Raw genomic sequence first — 18,786 nt, forward strand, 5'->3', positions numbered from 1 at the left:
CCACAGATCTGAAGACCAGGAAACCTCCATCCACGGGGTGCTGTGGTCAGCGAGGGCCCCTGGGTGCTTCTACATGGCTGCTACAAGCAATGACAGCTAATGTTCGATTGTGAAGATACAATATAATCCTGATAAAAGATTACCTGTAAAAAAAATTGATCCCGCTAAATGGCTGATCTAATCAATGAACGGGAGGGAGAGGCCCATCAGTCCATAGAATGATCGTCTATGACATGAGTTTGAGTCAGACAGTGTCTGTCTGGAGGGATTGCTCAATAACAGACATAATGAGCCAATATATCTACACTATACGTGTTACTGAGCTCACCATGACACAGCCCACACCAGTCAGTGCCTGAGAGCTACAGGTTTATCTTGTGTACACAGCCTGTCATATACACCCTTCATATATCCCATACATAAACCAGACCACTGACACCACTACATATCCAGGTATTAGGCTGTGTCAGGCTCCCGCCAGTATATTCCCTCTGTCTGCATATATTTATATTAGCGAGAGAATGAGTGATAGAGGACAGAGAGAGAAAACTGGAGAGAGATAAGGAATATGGAAAGAAGGAGAATAAATGAATGAGTTAAAAACAGAATGAGAGACAGAACAGGGAAAGGGTATGAGAGAGAATGAATGAATGAAAAACAGAATGAGAGACAGAACAGGGAAAGGGTATGAGAGAGAATGAATGAACGAACGAATGAGAGAGAGAGAACGGGGGAGTGAATGAGAATAAATAAATTAATAATTGAATTGGAAATAGAATAGAGACTGGGAGAAAGAAGAGAGAGAGAGAGAGAGAAAACTGGAGAGGGATAATGAATATGGAGAGAAGGAGAATAAATGAATGAATGAAAAACAGAATGAGAGACAGAACAAAGAAGGGGTATGAGAATGAATGAATGAATGAATAATTGAATGAGAAATAGAATAGCGAATGAGAGAAAGAACAGAGAGAGGATGATGATGGTGATGAAGAGGACAATGATGATGATAATGATGATGATGGAGAGTAGGAGGATGATGGAGAGGAGGAGGAGGAGGATGATGATGGAGAGGAGGAGGATGATGATGGAGAGGAGGAGGATGATGATGGAGAGGAGGAGGATGATGATGGAGAGGAGGAGGATGATGATGGAGAGGAGGAGGAGAATGATGATGGAGAGGAGGAGGAGAATGATGATGGAGAGGAGGAGGAAGAGGATGATGGAGGAGGAGGGGAAAGAGGAATAAATGAATGAATAGGAAACAAAATATAGAATGGGATACAGACGAGAGTGAGAGAGAAAAATATGAAAATAAATGAATGATAGTAGAGAATGAGAAACAGAAGAGGGAGAGAGAGAGAGTATATTGCCGCGTACATACGAGCGAATTTTCCATCAGAAAAAACTTGGATGGTTTTTCCGACAGAATTCCGCTCAAGCTCGGCTTGCATACACACGGTCACACAAAAATTCTCTGAACTTTTGCCCGTCAAGAACGCGGTGATGTACAACACTACGACGAGCTGAGAAAATGAAGTACAATGCTTCCGAGCATGCGTTGAATTGTTTCCGAGCATGCGTAGGAATTTTGCACGTAGGAATTTGTACAGAATTTCCGATCAGAACTTTTTCTGACCGAAAAATAGAGATCCTGCTCCCAATCTTTTGCTGGCTGGAATTCTGCCAGCAAAAGTCTGATGGAGCCATACACACAGTCGGAATTTCTGACCAAAAGCTCTCATCCGACTTTGGCTGGCAGTGTGTACGGGGCTTCAGACAGGGATTGCGGAAGAAAATTTAGATAATGAGAGCCAAGGGGACACAAAGAGAGAAAACCAGAGCGGGAGAATGAGAAAGACAGTGGGTGAATGAATGGGAAACAGAAAAGAATAAGAAATAGAAAGAAAGAATGAAAAACTGTACATAGGATGAGATACAGAAGAATGAGAGAAAATGTGTAAATTAGAAACAGAATAAGAGACAGAGAACAGAGAGAATGAATGAATAGGAAACAAAATAGAGAATAAGTGACAGAGAGACTTAATGAATGAAAATTAATGAATAGGAAACAGAATCTAGATGGAATACAAACGAGAGAGAGAGAGAATGAGAGAGAGAGGGGGGAGAGAGAGAGAGAGAGAGAGAGAGGGGGAGAATGAGAAAAAGAGAGAGAGAGAGAGTGTGTGTGTGTGTGTGTGTGTGTGTGAGAGAGAGAAAATGAGATAGAATGAGAAAGAGAGACAGTGAGAGAGAGAATGCGAAAGAGAATGAGACAGAGAAAGAGTAAGAGAGAGAATAAGAGAGAGAGAGAGAATAAGAGAGAGAACGAGAGAGAGGTAGAAAGAGAGATAGAGAGAGAACGAGAGAGAGAGAAAGAGAGAGAGAGAGAAAGAGAGAGAGGGAGAAAGAGAGAGAATGAGAGGGATAAAGAGAGAGAACAAGAGGGAGAGAGAGAGAGAAAGGGAGAAAGAGAGAGAGGGAGAAAGAGAAAAAGAGAGAAAGAGATAGAGAGAAAGAGAGAAAGAGAGAAAGAGAGACCGAAAGACAGAATAGGAACTAAGCTCCATTCACACTTGCCATACGACTTTTGGACACAAAGTCTCATGACAAGTCGCAGCACATGTATTTCAATGGAAGCTGTTCAAAGCTATGTGATTTAGGCACAGCGATTTTAAAAAGGTTCCCGCACTACTTTGATGTGACTTTCATGCAACTTGAGTGCCATAGACTGCAACGTAAACTTTTGAAAACATCAAAGTTGTATCTTAATATTATCAATGAGACAGTTATGCAACAGTCAAAGCCAAAGTCGCATCCAAGTTGCAATGTAAAGTCGCATGGAGCCTAAAACTGTGCCTCAGCTTCCTGTTCTTACTGCCAGTGTTATGATGCATAAGAGTGGCCTGGTATACCGTATTTTCTGCTATAGGCGGCCTCCAGGTGTCGACATGTAGTTTCAGATTTCTACTACCGTAGAACACCCCTGGTGCTGTATTATGCAAATGCTGACCAAATAGGAAATCATGAGAGGTATTTTTGCCCTGAGCATAATTATGGATAGCAGGACAATTGTAGCATACGTTCCTTGGGGGAAACCGCACAGGGATCATGCTCAGGGATCATGCTTTCTAACAAAATGCAGTCTGATAAATATTTCCTCCCTGTATTGGTCGGCCAACATATCAACTGGTGCCCATAGGCACCCAATCCTCTGTATACTTTCCATTTATATGAGGCTGGTACTATTCCAGCAGGTGCAAATCATTAAAAAGTGATTTCCATACTGACGAGGTCCAGGCTTTCTTCTGTGCCAGGTGCATGAATGAGATGTCTTAAGAAACATGAAAGCAGAACAAGGTTTAATTATTGCAAGCATTAAAAGTCTGCTCACACAGAAGGCAGCAAGCGGAAGGTGGAAGAGGTCCTCCAGGGCAGACCTCACACATCTTTTGATGGGCGGCAATGCATTAATATTCATTCCTATTCTCATGAACACTCCTCATGGCAAATGTTTGACCCCAAGTCTTCAGGGAGACCTTCAGGAAAATGTATTTTGTGAAATTTCTGCCTTATAAGATGCTCATTCCCCACCTCTGTGGACATTATGGCTTCAGACTGCGCTGCAATCATGTTCATTACATGTATACACGTAAATGAGTCGCTTCCACAGCAGTACCACCTGGCGAAAGCAACATGCTTAATTTTTGCCGTGGCCATGACTAACCCTGACAAGCTGCATTCGCTTCTTTAGGTGGTTAGTCAGGGGAAGAAAAACTGCTCCTCAACTGTCTATATTTACCCCCATTCCCTCATGAGCTCTGAATGCTACAACCAGTGGCATCGTTAAGGGGTGGCTATTGAGGATGGAGCCCCGATTCTGGGGCCCATAGACCCAAGTACAGGGCTGGCCCTATCATGAGAGTGTGCCGAGCTGCCTCACACATCGCTGTCTGCACTCCATGCTTCACTGACATTCAGAGAAGGGATATGAGTGTGAGAGCGAGTCTCCTCCTTGCGCCGCACATATCATATAGTCAATAGGTGAGTGCGGACCATGGTGGGGGAAAACTCTGTATACACCCAGTGTCTTTGTACACCCAGCCTCTCTGTATATACACTAGTCCCTCTGTATGTGCACCAGCTTCTCTGTATGCAACAATCCACATCTGGTGGCAGGTGACGTAAGAAGCTCTCTGGGGATCCCGATGTAAGGGGGAGGCTCTCTGGGGACCCTGATGTAAAGAGTGGAGCTTTAATATAATTATATAGTAATATATAGTGTTTTATATATATATACACACACACACACACAGGTATATTATATACATGTGTATGACCACCCAAGCATATGACTTTCTTTACTTCGCTGTTATGGGCTCTAACTCCAGATCTTTTGTAGACCAAGCAACACCCCTGACTACAGCATATAAAGACATTTGAGACAATAGTGTGCTTCAAACCATGTAGAAAGTTTAAAACTCAACTCTGGAAAAAGTAAAAGTCCTCCCTTGCAGGGAGGCAACACCTGCATTGCATGGGTTAGTGCTAGTTCATTCTAGGGTAAGGTAGAATCACGTTTACATACCTTATCCACTGCTCACCCAGCAAACTGTGCTCCCCTCTGCTCGCTACCCTCACTACCCTCCATCTATTGCAGGACTATGGTCTTGATGACGTGTGGGGAATCTGACAGCCAAAATGCAGGGGAGAAGAGGATGCAGAGGAGCCTGCGAATAAAACTGCCTTACCTGGTCCACTAGTAGTTCTCAAGTACCCCCCAGCGGGCCATGTTTTGGGAACTTCCCTTAGATAAAATAGATCTCATTAATACCATGCCATTGATATTGATATTGATTTAAAGCAGCTGTGCAAAGTAAAGGAAAACCTGAAAACATGGCCGTTGGGGGTACTTGAGGACTGAGGTTGAGACCAACTGCTTTACCTCATCCACTAGACCCAAAGGGCCTGGTATGCATTGGGGGGGACCCCACGCCGTTTTTCTTTTTTTTCGGCTGATGAGTAATCCGTTATTAAGGATGCAGTAGCCGGCTTCCCAGCCCGCTCCTTAGCAACAAGCACAATGCGGTAAATTACTGCAGTAAACAATGTAGAAATTACCGCTAAGGCGAACAAATACCGTATTAGGTATTTAATGCAAAATTCTTAATGAATAGAACACTTGCACAATTGTTACCGCATGCTGTATTTTACAGCATTTTATTAGCCGTTACTTAACTCTTAGTGAATTGACCCCAAAATCTTCTGGAAAGATTGGAAAAAGAGTGGAAGCTGTTTTTTTTTTAAAAGCCAGCAGCTACAAATACTGCAGCTGCTGACTTTTAAAATAGTGACACTTACCTGTCCAGCGCGCCCGCGATGTCGGCACCCAAAGCCGATCTGTAGATCGTTTCTCGGGTGCTGCCGCCGCCATCTTGGGTATGGGAATCAGGAAATGGAGCCTTTCGGCTTCATTTCCCGGTTCCCTACTGCGCATGCGCGAGCCGCGCTGCGCAATAAGGATGGTCCCCGCTGCCTCTGGGATCTGTGTGTTTTCCCAGCAGGCAGCGGGGCACTTGCGGAAAGGGGCGTAATCTACGCCCCTTTCCGCAGAGAGCTATCCCGGAAGTGGGTGCAGTTACCTGGATTATCCAGGTAACTGCACCCCCCTCCCCCCTGAAAGGTGCCAATTGTGGCGCCGGAGGGGGGGAGGATTCCGATGAGCGGAAGGTCCATTTTAGGGTGGACCTCCGCTTTAACTTCATATTAATGCCTATAGTTTTAATTAGGGATGTCCAGCTGGCTGATATAGACCAGATGGTCAGGAGTCCACAAACATTTGCTCATGTAATGTAGCTCCAGGGGTTGTTTATTCATTACATAGACATGTATGTCCATAGGCCATATAGGATGGCCAGTTATACAGACATGATCAAACTGCTCAAAAGTATCTGGGTCATTAGAGGGACGATGAATGCTCCCTGCAGACACCTCAGAGGGCAACTCAAATGTATCTCAGGGGAAAACATGCTCTTTCTACGTTTTCTAACCAAAAGCCTCTGCTGACTGCATCTGCTGCAACCTCGTAAACAACAGATCATTGTTCAGTTAATGTGCCTCCCTAACGAAAAACCAAATCAATGTCCATTGGGATGTTGATGAGCTAGACCAGTGGTCATCAACCCTGTCCTCAGGGCTCAGGCTTGCAAGATAACAAATACATCACAGGTGATATCCTTTGCTGCTCAGTGATTGCAGTATTCTAGTCTGCATCTCCCCAAGGTGATACATAAAAGTGGGCCCTGAGGACAGGGTTGATGACCACTGAGCTAGACCTTTCTCAACCTTTTTTTATCATGGAGGAACCCTTGAAAAAAAACTTTGCAGGCTTTGGGAACTCCTACTGATAATTACTTTATGTACAGCTCATGGTACATTAGTGTGATGGTCATTTGGAAGAATGCTCCCTACATTTGTGGTAATTGGGAAGAATTACACCCTTACAGATAGCTAAAAAGATCATTGTTAATAGTGGTTACTTAACTGAGAGGTAGGAATTAGCCATTGCTAATTAAACCCTAGGCAACCTCTGTAGGAACCCTAGTTGAGAAAAGCTGGGCTAGCATGATACGTGGGAATTTTTATTTTCACTGGCCACAGAGGTGGTAGTAAAAACAAGTAAAAATTTCTGATTCACTGGTGTCATTAGAATGAATACATTTCCATCTTGGTGTCAATTAAAGTGATTTGCTTCACCAAGGGTAAAAAATGCCCAATCGATGTCACTGGCTTTCTAAAAACTCTCCTGCATTGGCGATTAATAACACATCCCTTTGTGTAGGTTTTCACATCCTGCAGTGTTCTTCGTTGTCCTCATGGTTGGAGCTATAAAGGTATTGTCGAGTAAGGGTACAATCCGCCTGATAGTGGACTTATTTTGCCAAATGCTGGAACAGAGATCGCTCTTCTGTGTGGCAAATGCTACCATTCTGCATTTAGCAGCTTTTCCTGGGTTTTCAAAGCCCCTTGGTTATGAGCATTATCCTTTCATCAACGGGCATCCAATGAGCTGAAAACGTTGTCTGCTTTCTGATTCCAATAACTAGTATCAGTTATGCAGGCCATATACAGAGCAAATTTCTTTCCTGCAAGCCACTAGCGGCAATCGCATGTAAAATCAGACAGACTGGTTGTACCCAAGTTGATCGATCAATCAACTTGGCACATTCAGCCTGCCCATACATGGTTCGACTCTCGGCAGGTTCCTGCTGAACCAGCCCAGATTCAAACCGTCTATGGCCAGTTTTAGCATTATTTCCAATTTTCTGTGTGGGCTACAGAATACCTCCTCCTATTGTTATGTAGTTAGGGAGAGGGGTGTTCTTTAGTCTTTAGACACTTCCTATCTAGGGTGATAACACTGTTCCTCCATATGGTACAGTGAGTGTCTGTTGTCATCTAGGACAGAAAGTGCGTTACTGGCAGAATCCCCAGGCGTAAATCAGGCTTGTGCTGGAGACTGGACTGACTGGATTGGTCACTGGTACTGAGTGGGTATTCATGTGGGCAAAAAGGAAGAAATGCCTTGCAGTGGATAGTTAATTTATATAGTATTATTTATACATTTTTATATTATGTTTATATATTAACATTGATGATTCTTACATTTATACATATTACTTTATATCTCTTTTATCCATCCTTTGTTTTGTGTGCTAGCCCTCAAGCAGGACGAGTTGTAACGCGTTGGATTGATATACACGTTGCTAATTTTTAAGTAGTCACATTACCCTGGTCACCATGCGGCCACCACATCCACAGACTGGTAAGCTGCTATTTTACATATTTATAAATAATATATTACATTTTTGTTCTCGAGTTTAGATATGCTTTAAGATACTTAATGACATCATCAATCTGATGGCTGAATGGTTTGGTTCCGAAAGATTTCGGTACAGAAATGTAATTTTGTGAATATGCACGCTGCTACCTAAACAGAAGGAGCACTTAGAAGACATACTCATTACTGACTTTTCTTGGAGGTGGAGATACAGTAGTGATCGGCTATGAAAAATACAATTCAACCTTAAAAATCTGTAAATAAAAGATATATGCCGCAGGAGGGTCTACAGATATGTGAACATTTCCCTATCTAGAGTACAAAAAAACAAAACAATGGAATTGGTTGAATGCTCTTGGTATGGCTTTAATCACCTTTAAAGAGGGGGTTGGAAAATAGAAAATCAGCTACTTTTCTTCCCTTTTCCCAAAGTGCCCCAGGAATCTTTCAGCTGCAAAACATAGAGATAAAACAACAAAAGTGACGGGTTTTAAAGATTTCTCAATAGGGCGTATGATCGTTTCTGACAGAGATGACTCACGCGACAGTGGAGCAGAAGCCCCAAGGGTTTAAAGTTCCACCACTGTTTAACCAGACTAGCTTTGCAGTCACACCATGGTTTACAAAGATGACTGGAAGGAAAAAGTAACAGGCTTTTTTTGTAGAAGCCATCTTTTATTTTACAGACGATTATAACTTGGAGACAGATTTTAATTTATTTAAGAATAACGTGCATTTTCACAAAAAAAAACCTACCCCTGACCCCCTCAGCAGGACTGTCCACTGGATCATAAGTCCACCATCTTGGTGTGTTTCTAATATGACATGCATGTTTCAAGTCTGACCATAGATTATTGGTTGTCCAGGTTGTGTGCACCAAGTCTTTTTTGGTTTTACCAAACTTTTTTTTTTTATGAATGTGAAAGGTTTAGAAACCTTTTTTTATTGCTGTATGTGCCCCTGATAGATATATTTACCCTCTATAGTTGTCCTTTTGACCATTGTCACCAATACAGAAAGTGATAGGAAATCCAAAATTGCCACCAGAACAGGTGGCGAGGGTAAGTCTTTCAATGTAGACACATGGTACAGTGACCGCAATGTACAGGAGAAGTCTACTCACATCTCCAAGGCAGGCAATGTAGGAAAATCTCCCCAATTGGACTGACAGCAAAAAAATGACTGACAAGGATTTCAACGCATCACTGCTCTATCGAAAACATTTTGGCTAGACAGATCTTATAAAAAAAAAAGCCAGTGCAGTACAACCCAAAACCTACCCCTGCCCCCCTCAGCAGGACTGTCCACTGGGTCATAAGTCCACCATCTTGGTGTGTTTCTAATAATATGACATGCATGTTTTAAGTCTGACCATAGATTATTGGTTGTCCAGGTTGTGTCCACCAATCTTTTTTTTTTAACCAAACCTTTTTTTTTTTTTAAATAAAATGTGGAAGATTTAGAAACCTTTTTATTGCTGTATGTGTCCCTGCTAGGTAGATTTGCCATCTTATATTTGTCCTGGTGACCATTGTCAACAAGACAAAAAGTGATAGGAAATGCAAAATTTCACAATTTCACCAGAACAGGTGAGGGTAACTCTCAATGCGGACACCTGTTGCAGTGATCGCGACGTAGAGGGGAATTCTACTCACGTCTCCAGGTCAAGCAAGAGAAGAGAAATCTCCCTAATGGAACAGACAACAAAAAATTTACTGACAAGGATTTCAACCTATCCCTGCTCTATCCGAAACATTTTGGCTAGAGAGATCTTATAAGAAAGCCAATGCCGAGGAAAACAAACGCTGCCACTGTTGACCTCCTGAAAATGTTGTTGCAGACTAGAAAAGATATGGTGTTGCCAGAACCTGTTAATGTTCAGTGACTTACTGAAGCTATTGGGTCTGCATGACAGCCGGGCAACCAGCAATTGCAGGATAAGACATCCTATAGAGAGGTTTCTTTTAAGATGGTGATCCCCCACCGACATCCAAGGTCAAGCACAGCTGTCAGAACTTGCAAAGTTGGGAAGCCAGCAGGCAGGAACTAGTGCCCAAACCTTGGCAGGATGTGAATAGCGGGATCGCAGAATCTAAAGGTTTCCGTTTATAGGCAGTGTTGATGCAGTTGGGATGAGGGGTAGAAAGGCAAGATTACCCTTTTAAATTAAATTTTTTCCATGCAGCATTACTGGAGGAACCATGTACAGTAACCCTCCCAATAGCATTATGTTAGTACAGACATGCAGCATTAATCTGCCAAAATTCCAAAAAACCTTTACTGGAGGAACCATGTACAGTAACCCTCCCAACAGCATTATATTAGTAAACATTAAAATTCAGGGAAGCTAATTTTTGCAAATTCAGACTTCAGCTACTAAGTTTGTGCTTTCACCAGCCCCCCTGTGGTGCACATTTGTTTTATTATTGAAGCAACTTCACTAACCAAAAGATGCAAGAAAGAATAGGCCAAAGTGCCAACCTCTTGGTGTTGAAGTTGGAATTTACTTTAATTGCCTCCATGGGTATTTAGCTTCTGAGTCATTCTAGATCTAGAAGATATTTTAGTAGGGACAAGCTCCACCAGAGGCAACCTCGCACTCCAGTTGTGGTGAAACTTCAAATCCCATCATGCCTCTGCCTCTAGGAGTATTGCCTGTGATTGTTAGGGTCTTGCAATGTCTCATGGGACTTCGTTTCAAAACAGGTGGAGGGCTGAGGTTGCCTACCCCTCAGCTACACCATCCCTCAGGGGAGGGGCCAGTTATGCCATCCCTCAGGGGAGGGGCTTGCTACATCATCTTCTTAGGTGTTTTATCAAGCTATCACTGAGTGCAAATGTCAAAAATTGTAAAATGTAATGAAACAAAGAGGCTCATTAGTAAAATGTACATATTTTATTTTTATTGGCAAGAAAACAATACCTGTTTGTGTAAAGCCAGCCCCCATAGAAAGGGAGCAGGGGTGGACACAATGTGTATATAACATTAGGAAAGTGAGACTAGCACTAATACAACCGCTATAAAAACAAGAGATCGCACACATGTTCTGATACAGAAACCCAGTATTGCACACTCAGGGGGGGTGAGGACCAGAGGGGAAAGGGGCAGTGTAACAAGTTCAATTCCCCTCCCCCCATCCGGCACCCTGAGAAACAGAAGATTGCTGTAACAGTAAAAGTAAAACATAACAATGTAGGAGACCAGTGTATCACTGTGTACAGTCAGACGTCTGGACTGAAAGAGCACCTGTCACAGAGGAGGTGGCTACTTTGTGTGATTCAGTGTTCATCATAGAAGGAAAGGTTACCTTGCTGGAAAGCAGGGACAACACTGAGGCACATCTGCCACTGGGTCAGCCAATCTGGGTCTAATAGACTGGATGTTCATAAATACTAGCTCAACTATTTTGCATTCTAGCAACCTATGTTCTGGTGACAACTAGATTTTCAAGATTTGTCTGTGTAATGAGCAGTTCCTAAACATAAAATTTTTTTCTTTAAATTAAATTAGTATTAAATAAATAGAAGAGAGCGTCTAGAGTGCCTCGATAGCAGTTTTTGGTGAACCAATAGGCTGGAATACTAGTGAAGACCTTTCTTCCCCAGTAAACAGAAAGGCAATAATTTCTTGGTTTGGCCACTGCATGTCCTTGATGTCCCTGGTTCCTTATGAATTGCCAACCTGCATTGACATGAACACACTACAGCTGCCACATCTGTATCCCGGTGACAGGTTCTCATTAATACTGAGACCTTTGTCAAGTGCTTCACTCTGTAATTTGATAAAGTGGGAAGAGCGACACTTTACAGTCATTCGTTTTTTTTATTATAGAAGAATCTGGAAGGAACATTTGAAAACATTGTCCCTTTAAACTGACTAAATGTATACCATCAACGGATGCATATTTCCTGGTCAGAGAAATTTTTTTTTTGTTCCATTCCTTCTATCTATGTGTGGTGATGCATTCATGATTTGTGGATGAGGTCTGTCTTTTCTTAAAGGGACGGCATTACTGATGTCTATCCCAACACCGCCAGTGTATGTACAGTACATGGGGCTCAGAATGGCGGACATGCCTGCACAATGCTACTGCTCTAGTGTGCAGGCAGCCATATTGTGTCCCACTTTTATCATTGGAAATGGTAACCTGTAGACCATATGCCTAAAGTCTTAAAAAATAAACCCAGCACAAGTTTTGGTAATCTAAACTACATATCGGAGTTTAAAAAAAAAAAAAAAGAAGTTGTCATCTTCAGTGAAAACCACATACCGTAACAAATAATCAGTAGATCCAGAACCATAAGAAAGAACCTGTATGAGTTGAGATTGTCTGCACCTCCCGTGTTTCCCTATTGGTCTGAGAGGTCTTTAATCACATATAGAACCAGTAAGGGCACGAAGGCAAAGCAAATTTAAAAAAAAAATCCAGATTTTCTTGGAAATGTACACTTCTGGATCCATTAGACTTTTTACAGTGCGGTTTTTACAAGTAAACCCTACAATTTTCATCATATACGCCATTTAAACTGGCCAGGTTTCGGCCAGGTTTTCTTCAAAGAGAAACTATATATTAACATTCTAAAACGGTTGTCTGTTGGTGTAGTATGCAATAATGTATTTTACATGGCGGCATCCTTATTTACTCACTGTAGACTCTAGTTGTTGCACACTACCTGTGCTTCAATACTTCTATCCATATATGAAAGGCTTTAAGCCAGACTTATCTCAGCAGGCTGTAACCAAAGATGCTAATCCGATGGCATTCCAATTACAACTTTGTAAGAAAGACAACAACCAGCATATGGAATTGCAAAAAAAACCCCCAAAAAACATGAAAGTTGCATCAACACTAACACGGTTAAATGTTACAATACCAACTGAATGTATTCACTTTTTGAAAACACAGTATAGTTTCCCTTTAGTTCTTGTAAATATAATCCTGGGTAGTGGGACACACAATCAAAAATTTTTCTAAAAATAAAAGGCGATGTCAGCAGAGCTTCACCCGAACCTTTTTAAGTATGGCGTGGACAAAGGGGTTACGGTTATGCTACTAGGGCCCCATTCGCACCTGAGCAATATTTTCTGCTTGAAGCTTGTAGCTCTTAAATGCTCAACAAGCCAAATCCCATTCATTTCAATAGCCCCTGTTCACATGTGAGCGTTCTGTTGCCTGAAGCACAGTGCTTTCCATTGGCTAAACAAAAGCCCCTATAGCTGTAAAATGCTTGTAATAGGCTTCTAAAAAGTTTTAACCTTTTCGCTGCCAGGGGCGTTTTTTTTTAACACGTTTAAAAAATTATTTTTTGGCCTGAAGATTACACAAAACCCCTAAACATATATTTTTTCAAAGCAGACACCCTAGAGAATAAAATAGTGGTAGCTCCAATTTTTTAAGTCACACGTTATTACTGCAAAGAGAATGCAAAATTTCAGTAAAATACACAACAAAGTGAATTTTAGGGCAAACAAATGCAATAAACTACCCACATTTTTGGCAAAATATAAAAGAAGAGGTTGTGTCGGGTAAAAAAAATACCCAACACGTACAAACTTCAGTACCCTATATTGTCTATGGGCGACGCTTCAAAAGCCCCCTATAGGTATTAGTTTAGTGTTGCGGAGGAGGTCTTGTGTTTGAATTATTGCTGGCGTGCGTGGCAATATGTAACATATGTATCGCAATCAACGTTTTCACGCGTAGGCGCCCATGATGCATGCGTTTACCTTCGTAAATGTGGGGGTGGGGGGATTTTATGTGCATGAGTGTAACTATTTTTTTGAAAAAAGAAAAAAAGTCCCCTATGTGATGTTTTTTAGGTGACAGGTTCTCTTCAATGAGACATGCAAGGTCGGAAAGACCCTGCATGTCTCCCTTGTGCTCCACTGAATGCTTTGCAACATCTTTTCCTGGCTGAGCTAGCTGGGGACATGGAGAGCTTGACCCGGAAGTGACGTCAGAGGCGTCGCTTTTCCGGGTCACAACAAGGAGGAGGACAGCAGATATGTGTCTGCTCTTCTCCTTCCCCTCCAGCCGCCGGCACCCACCATCTCGTTCCAGGGCCCGCAGATGGGCAAGCAGTGCCCGGAGAGGATTGTGGGGCGCCAGTACTGGAGGTGTGTGTGAGCAGTCTGGCGGAAGCGCTGCCACCCAAATGCTTTCACCTGACAGGCAGGAGTCTGTCTGTCAGTTTCACACACAATCCTGGTGGCTGTGCGATATCCCCCAGCTGTCAGGTCCATATGATGTACGGACCTGGCAGCGAATGAGTTAAAAATGCTTGTAAAGAGCTGCAAAAACACTTAAAACACCTGAAAAACGACAGTAAATTGCTAAAGTAAATTGCTCAAGTGTGAATGGAGCCTTACATGTTAAAATTCCCATATAAAGTTTTTTTTTTTTTTTACTTTTAGGTGACCTGCTATGAAAAATATTTGACTGTCAGGTCGAGCGCACACAATGCCCACCTGACTCCGCCTTTATGGGTAGATGTCTCAACATACTGGAATTTGGCTTGTGTCTTGCATGTCCAAACTGATCACACAAGTGTGTAAGCTGTACAGTCCTAAATGAAACATAAAGAAACACACACAAGCCATAATATAGACGTGGGAAAAGTGGGGATCAAACATGACCAGACCACAAGGACACTGGTTAGCATGCTGTAAGCAGCGTTTGTTTTCCTGCTCAATGGACCAATGCACAGCATTCAAAGTACTGTGTATTGCAGACATATTGCTGTAAATTCATTGCACTTCTTAATCCCTGACCAGGGGGATCTGCAGTGTTCTTTGCTTTTAGCAGTGAGGATGGAGAGATATGTTAGAGATAAATGGAAAATATTCCACCATATACACAGGGGATTAAAAGGGTCAAAGGCAACTCAACCCTGTTATTGATTGTCAATCTACAATGCTTACATAGTTAAAAAAAATAAAAATAAAAAGTCAACATTAAGCAGGGCTTTACCAGGAGCTAAATATAATATTCTGGTGTCAGAGGCTACATTGATTTTTATACAAAAATATGCAATAAGTTAAAGTGAACACCAATCCATAGCAGCCAATAACTGATGTGCTTTGAACAGTCTGGATTCAGTGAACTTCTACAAAACAGATACTATCTGGCTGTGATGAGTTTCAGAAAGTGCTGGATTTCGGTTCTTGTTGGTCCTAAGCACTGGCCCCCACTAAGCCCAAGGCATTGCTCCCCACTGAATGCAGATGCCATGATGTTGGCGGCACTTCCAGTACTTGTTATGTACTTCTTTAGGGATGTTTTTGTTAAACACCACTAAACGAGAAAAGTTAAAGACATGGGCAGAACTGGCATGCAATCATTGACTTTGTGGGCCATTTTGGGAAAGCCTTTGTTTTGGTGGGCCTCTAGCAAGAGGAAGTTTGAGGAATGCTCTAGAACACATGTCAAACACAAGGCCCGTGGGCTTAATCTGGCCCACCAGGCCATTTCATGTAGCCCTCGCATCTCTTCTGCAGCTGTGGTACCCCCCTCATATCTGCCCCTGTCTCGTCTCAGCAGTCCACAGCAGAAAGGAGGATAGAACTCCTCCACCAGATCCGGTGCTTCTATGTTCAGCTGTAGCACCCACCATCTCCCCTGGTCTCAGAATTTAGCACACTCTGGCAGCTGACTCCAGTTCTCCTCTGGTCCTCTTCCAGACCCTGCACTTTCTGCTACCCAGCTTCTTCCCGGCAGCAGCGCAAGACCAGGTAAGTGCACTATGATGTAAGGGATGGTGGGAGACGCTAGACTTGTGATGTAAGCAGGAGTTGGTTGCTCTGGACATCTAGTCTTAGATACAACCGGCGCTTAGAGAGAAACCATAGTGCTGATGCGACACCCCTGAGTTTGACACCCATGATGCAGACAGAAATTGTCCACAATTGACATCTGCAGCAGCCATCTTGGAAAAGCCTGCATTAATGGGATGTTAGGGTGGTGATCCTTCATAAACATGCTTTATTTTTCTCCCCCTTTCTTTGTAGTTGATACAAATGCCATAGGCACAATGTACTATTCCATTCAATGCCTGGAGGGAGCTGCTCTTTGCACTGGGTGGTAAAATAAGCCACACTGTCTCAGATTCGGTTCACGCCTATGCATTTTTTTTATGCTTTTTGCACAAACACAGTACAGTCCATTTAACATGATATCCTATGGGACACGTTCACATCTATGCTTTTTTCAGCCGCCGTGTTTTTTTGGAAAGGATCAGGGACTCTTTTAAAAGCAAAACAGTGTGTTTTTGGTTTAATGGACTTCAGTGGAGAAGCTGCAGGATTGTATTGTGTTTTTGAATCCACCCAACATCAAACTGGGCAAAAAAAGGCAAAAAAATTGCAAAATGCACAAAAAAAAACACCCGAAAAATGTGTGTGCAAAAATGCAAAATGCACCACAAAAAACAGATCAAGAGCAAACTGCGTAGGTGTGAACTGAGCCTCAGTGAGTCTTCAAGGTAAGTAAGGAATGACTGCACAAAAAAAAGACCTGTTTCCGTAAACACAGCACTGGCAACCAATTGGTGAGCTGAATCATTATGTAAAAGAGAAGACTTGAGTTACAAATACCTAGTGGTACTTTGTGTTTCAGCGGCTCCCTTAGTCTGTGTCTGCTAGAGAAGAATGGTAGTTGAAATTCTCTACTCAACAATTTGGAGTTTTACTTTAACAGCAACATGAGGTAATCAATCCATTAACTGATAGCGCTACTTAGCACTTACTGCAATAAATCAGTCCAACGTTTTGACCCTAATGTGAGCCCTCTGCAATCCCTTTCAGCCAGAATTCACACAACCCTTCACTTGTTCGGTGGAAGGGTCTGATTCCTGAAGCTCATGCGATTTATCTTCTTTGCATTATGTCACCAGTCTTACAGTCGTGTTTAAATGTGATTAGTTTCTGTTAGAAAAGTCCTAGTTTTCATACTCTGCAATTCAGGAGAGTCATTAACAAATACCCCCCACCACTAAAGGCTCCTTCTTGTCTCACAGGGAAAGCCTGATGGCATGATGTACCAAAAAAATAAACAAAAGGGCTTCCCAGATCACCGACAAATAAAAGCAGGATTGGCTGTTGCACTACAGCTTTTATTGGCTTAAAAATGAAGCCGCTAAGCAAGTAAGCTGTAATTAACTAAAATCTACTTTTATAAACTCTAAAAGTTAAGTTTTGCTTTTTGGGAATATTTTTAACCGTAAGAGATTTTTCTCTTTTTTTGTATGCTAAAAAATAGCATAACTATTCTCCCTTGGTGGAGAGAAAGCTGTATCTGAGGACCTGCAGTGCAAGAAACTCCCTGCTTCTGCTTCATTCATTTGCTTCCTCCACCTCTCCTGCTCCTACCTGAATATTCCCCACCAGTCATCAGCGGGGGCAGCTTTGACACTACCAAGCTGGCCACCCACACAGAGACAGTGCAAAAAAGGTAAGTCCGAGATACGTTCAGCTCACAGAAATGTATGTCCTGAAATAACAATGAATCCACTTAACTGAACACTGAAGTAACACCCTGGGCAGTAGGAATAGAATATTCTAGTCACAGAAAGTATATACAAAGTGCCTCTTGCAAGGCATATTCTAAACTTACTAACCAGTCCACAAGTTACCCACTTTAAATCTGATAAGACAGGAACTGTTTAAATAGGCTCTCGGCAGCTATCTCGGTTCTAAAGGTTACAATATATATATATATATATATATATATATATATATATATATTTTACACACACACACACAAATTAACATAAAACTAGTTCAACACAACACTCCACAATGAGGATTTAAAAAAATATTATACATAAAACATTTTGATGACTGCAACCACCAAGATTCAGACATCATCATAAAAAGACCACATGTAAACTAGCCCCAATTGCCAAGACTAAATGTGCAAGAACATGACAAGTCTTGTGCCCTAAGGGATCTGAGAATAGAGGGTTAGCACAAGTCAAGTCACATGAACAGAAACAAAATGGAGGACAGTACAACACCTGTTATTAAATATTCGGGGGCATCTAAATAAACAGATACAAAAATATAGCTAATATAGAGGGGTAAGCACAGTGAGTAGGTCACTGAGAAGGAGTAAGTATCGAAAATGGAAGCATGTTGGCAAGAGGCCTATTATCAATGAAACACATTTTTAGGGGATGATGAGCTTGTAATTTGCTTTGTGAGGTTGGGGGATATTTCCCATTATGGTTCAAAAAGATGACCAGTTTCCAGCAGAGAAAAGGCCAATCCCTTATCCAGTAGTCCTAGAAGGTGTCATGTACAGTTGGTGGGGCTTTGAGGAAATGTACAGTAAGGCTTTTCTGTAAGGGGAAAAGGAAAAAGGAAAAAAAGGTGCAGTTCTGCCCACATTAAGGGAACCTGGAAGGTTAGGACTGTCTCTATGAAGTAAAGTCTTTATTGTAGAGCTCAGGTTTCCCATCACACTGCCGTTTCCTGGTCTTCCCTCTGGATCATTTGGTAGTGCTGTCTATTCTCCAGGTAGGCAGCAAGTTCAGGGTCCTTAGCCTTCTCAGCTCGGTTTTTTGGGGTGTCCCCCTGCAAGATATAGATGAAGAATGTTACCAAAAGGCAATGTAAAAATCTATCAGTTTGCTTTCAGTAGTCAGTGATTTGTCCATACAGGGCAAAGCAACAGCAGCTTCACTTTGCTGCAGACCTCTGCAGATGAATATACTTATCTAGACCTATCGCTGAGCTACCAGCAATTAAAGAAATGTCATGTGCTAGATGTAAGTCACAGCTTACACAGGAATATGGACTCCCCAAATGGCAATGCTGTTTGGCTGTGTGGTTAGTGTTAAGCCAGGAATATGAGAGACAGTGGTTGGTGACAAGCCAGGATGAGGAGGAAGATTGGCTATGTCAAGCCATGAAAATGAGGGAGAGTCATTTGTGTTGAGCCAGGAAGATG

At 42.2% G+C, this 18,786-nt stretch overlaps 1 protein-coding gene across 6 annotated transcripts in view; it reads right to left on the reverse strand.

Annotated features, from left to right (window-relative positions):
• Positions 1 to 10,718: 10,718 nt before the first annotated feature.
• DGKZ (diacylglycerol kinase zeta) overlaps positions 10,719 to 18,786 on the reverse strand; it is a 341,151-nt gene continuing 333,083 nt past the window's right edge. For all 6 annotated transcript variants that reach the window (XM_077461740.1, XM_077461769.1, XM_077461759.1 and 3 more), the window contains one exon: positions 10,719 to 18,410. In XM_077461740.1, coding sequence (XP_077317866.1) covers positions 18,294 to 18,410 — 117 coding nt within the window. In that variant the 3' untranslated portion in view covers positions 10,719 to 18,293. The remainder of the gene's footprint in view (positions 18,411 to 18,786) is intronic.

The sequence above is a fragment of the Lithobates pipiens genome, unplaced genomic scaffold, assembly GCF_037356315.1.
Source record: "Lithobates pipiens isolate NorthernLeopardFrog02 unplaced genomic scaffold, aLitPip1_a1.2 Scaffold_10, whole genome shotgun sequence".
NCBI classification, from domain to species: domain Eukaryota; kingdom Metazoa; phylum Chordata; class Amphibia; order Anura; family Ranidae; genus Lithobates; species Lithobates pipiens.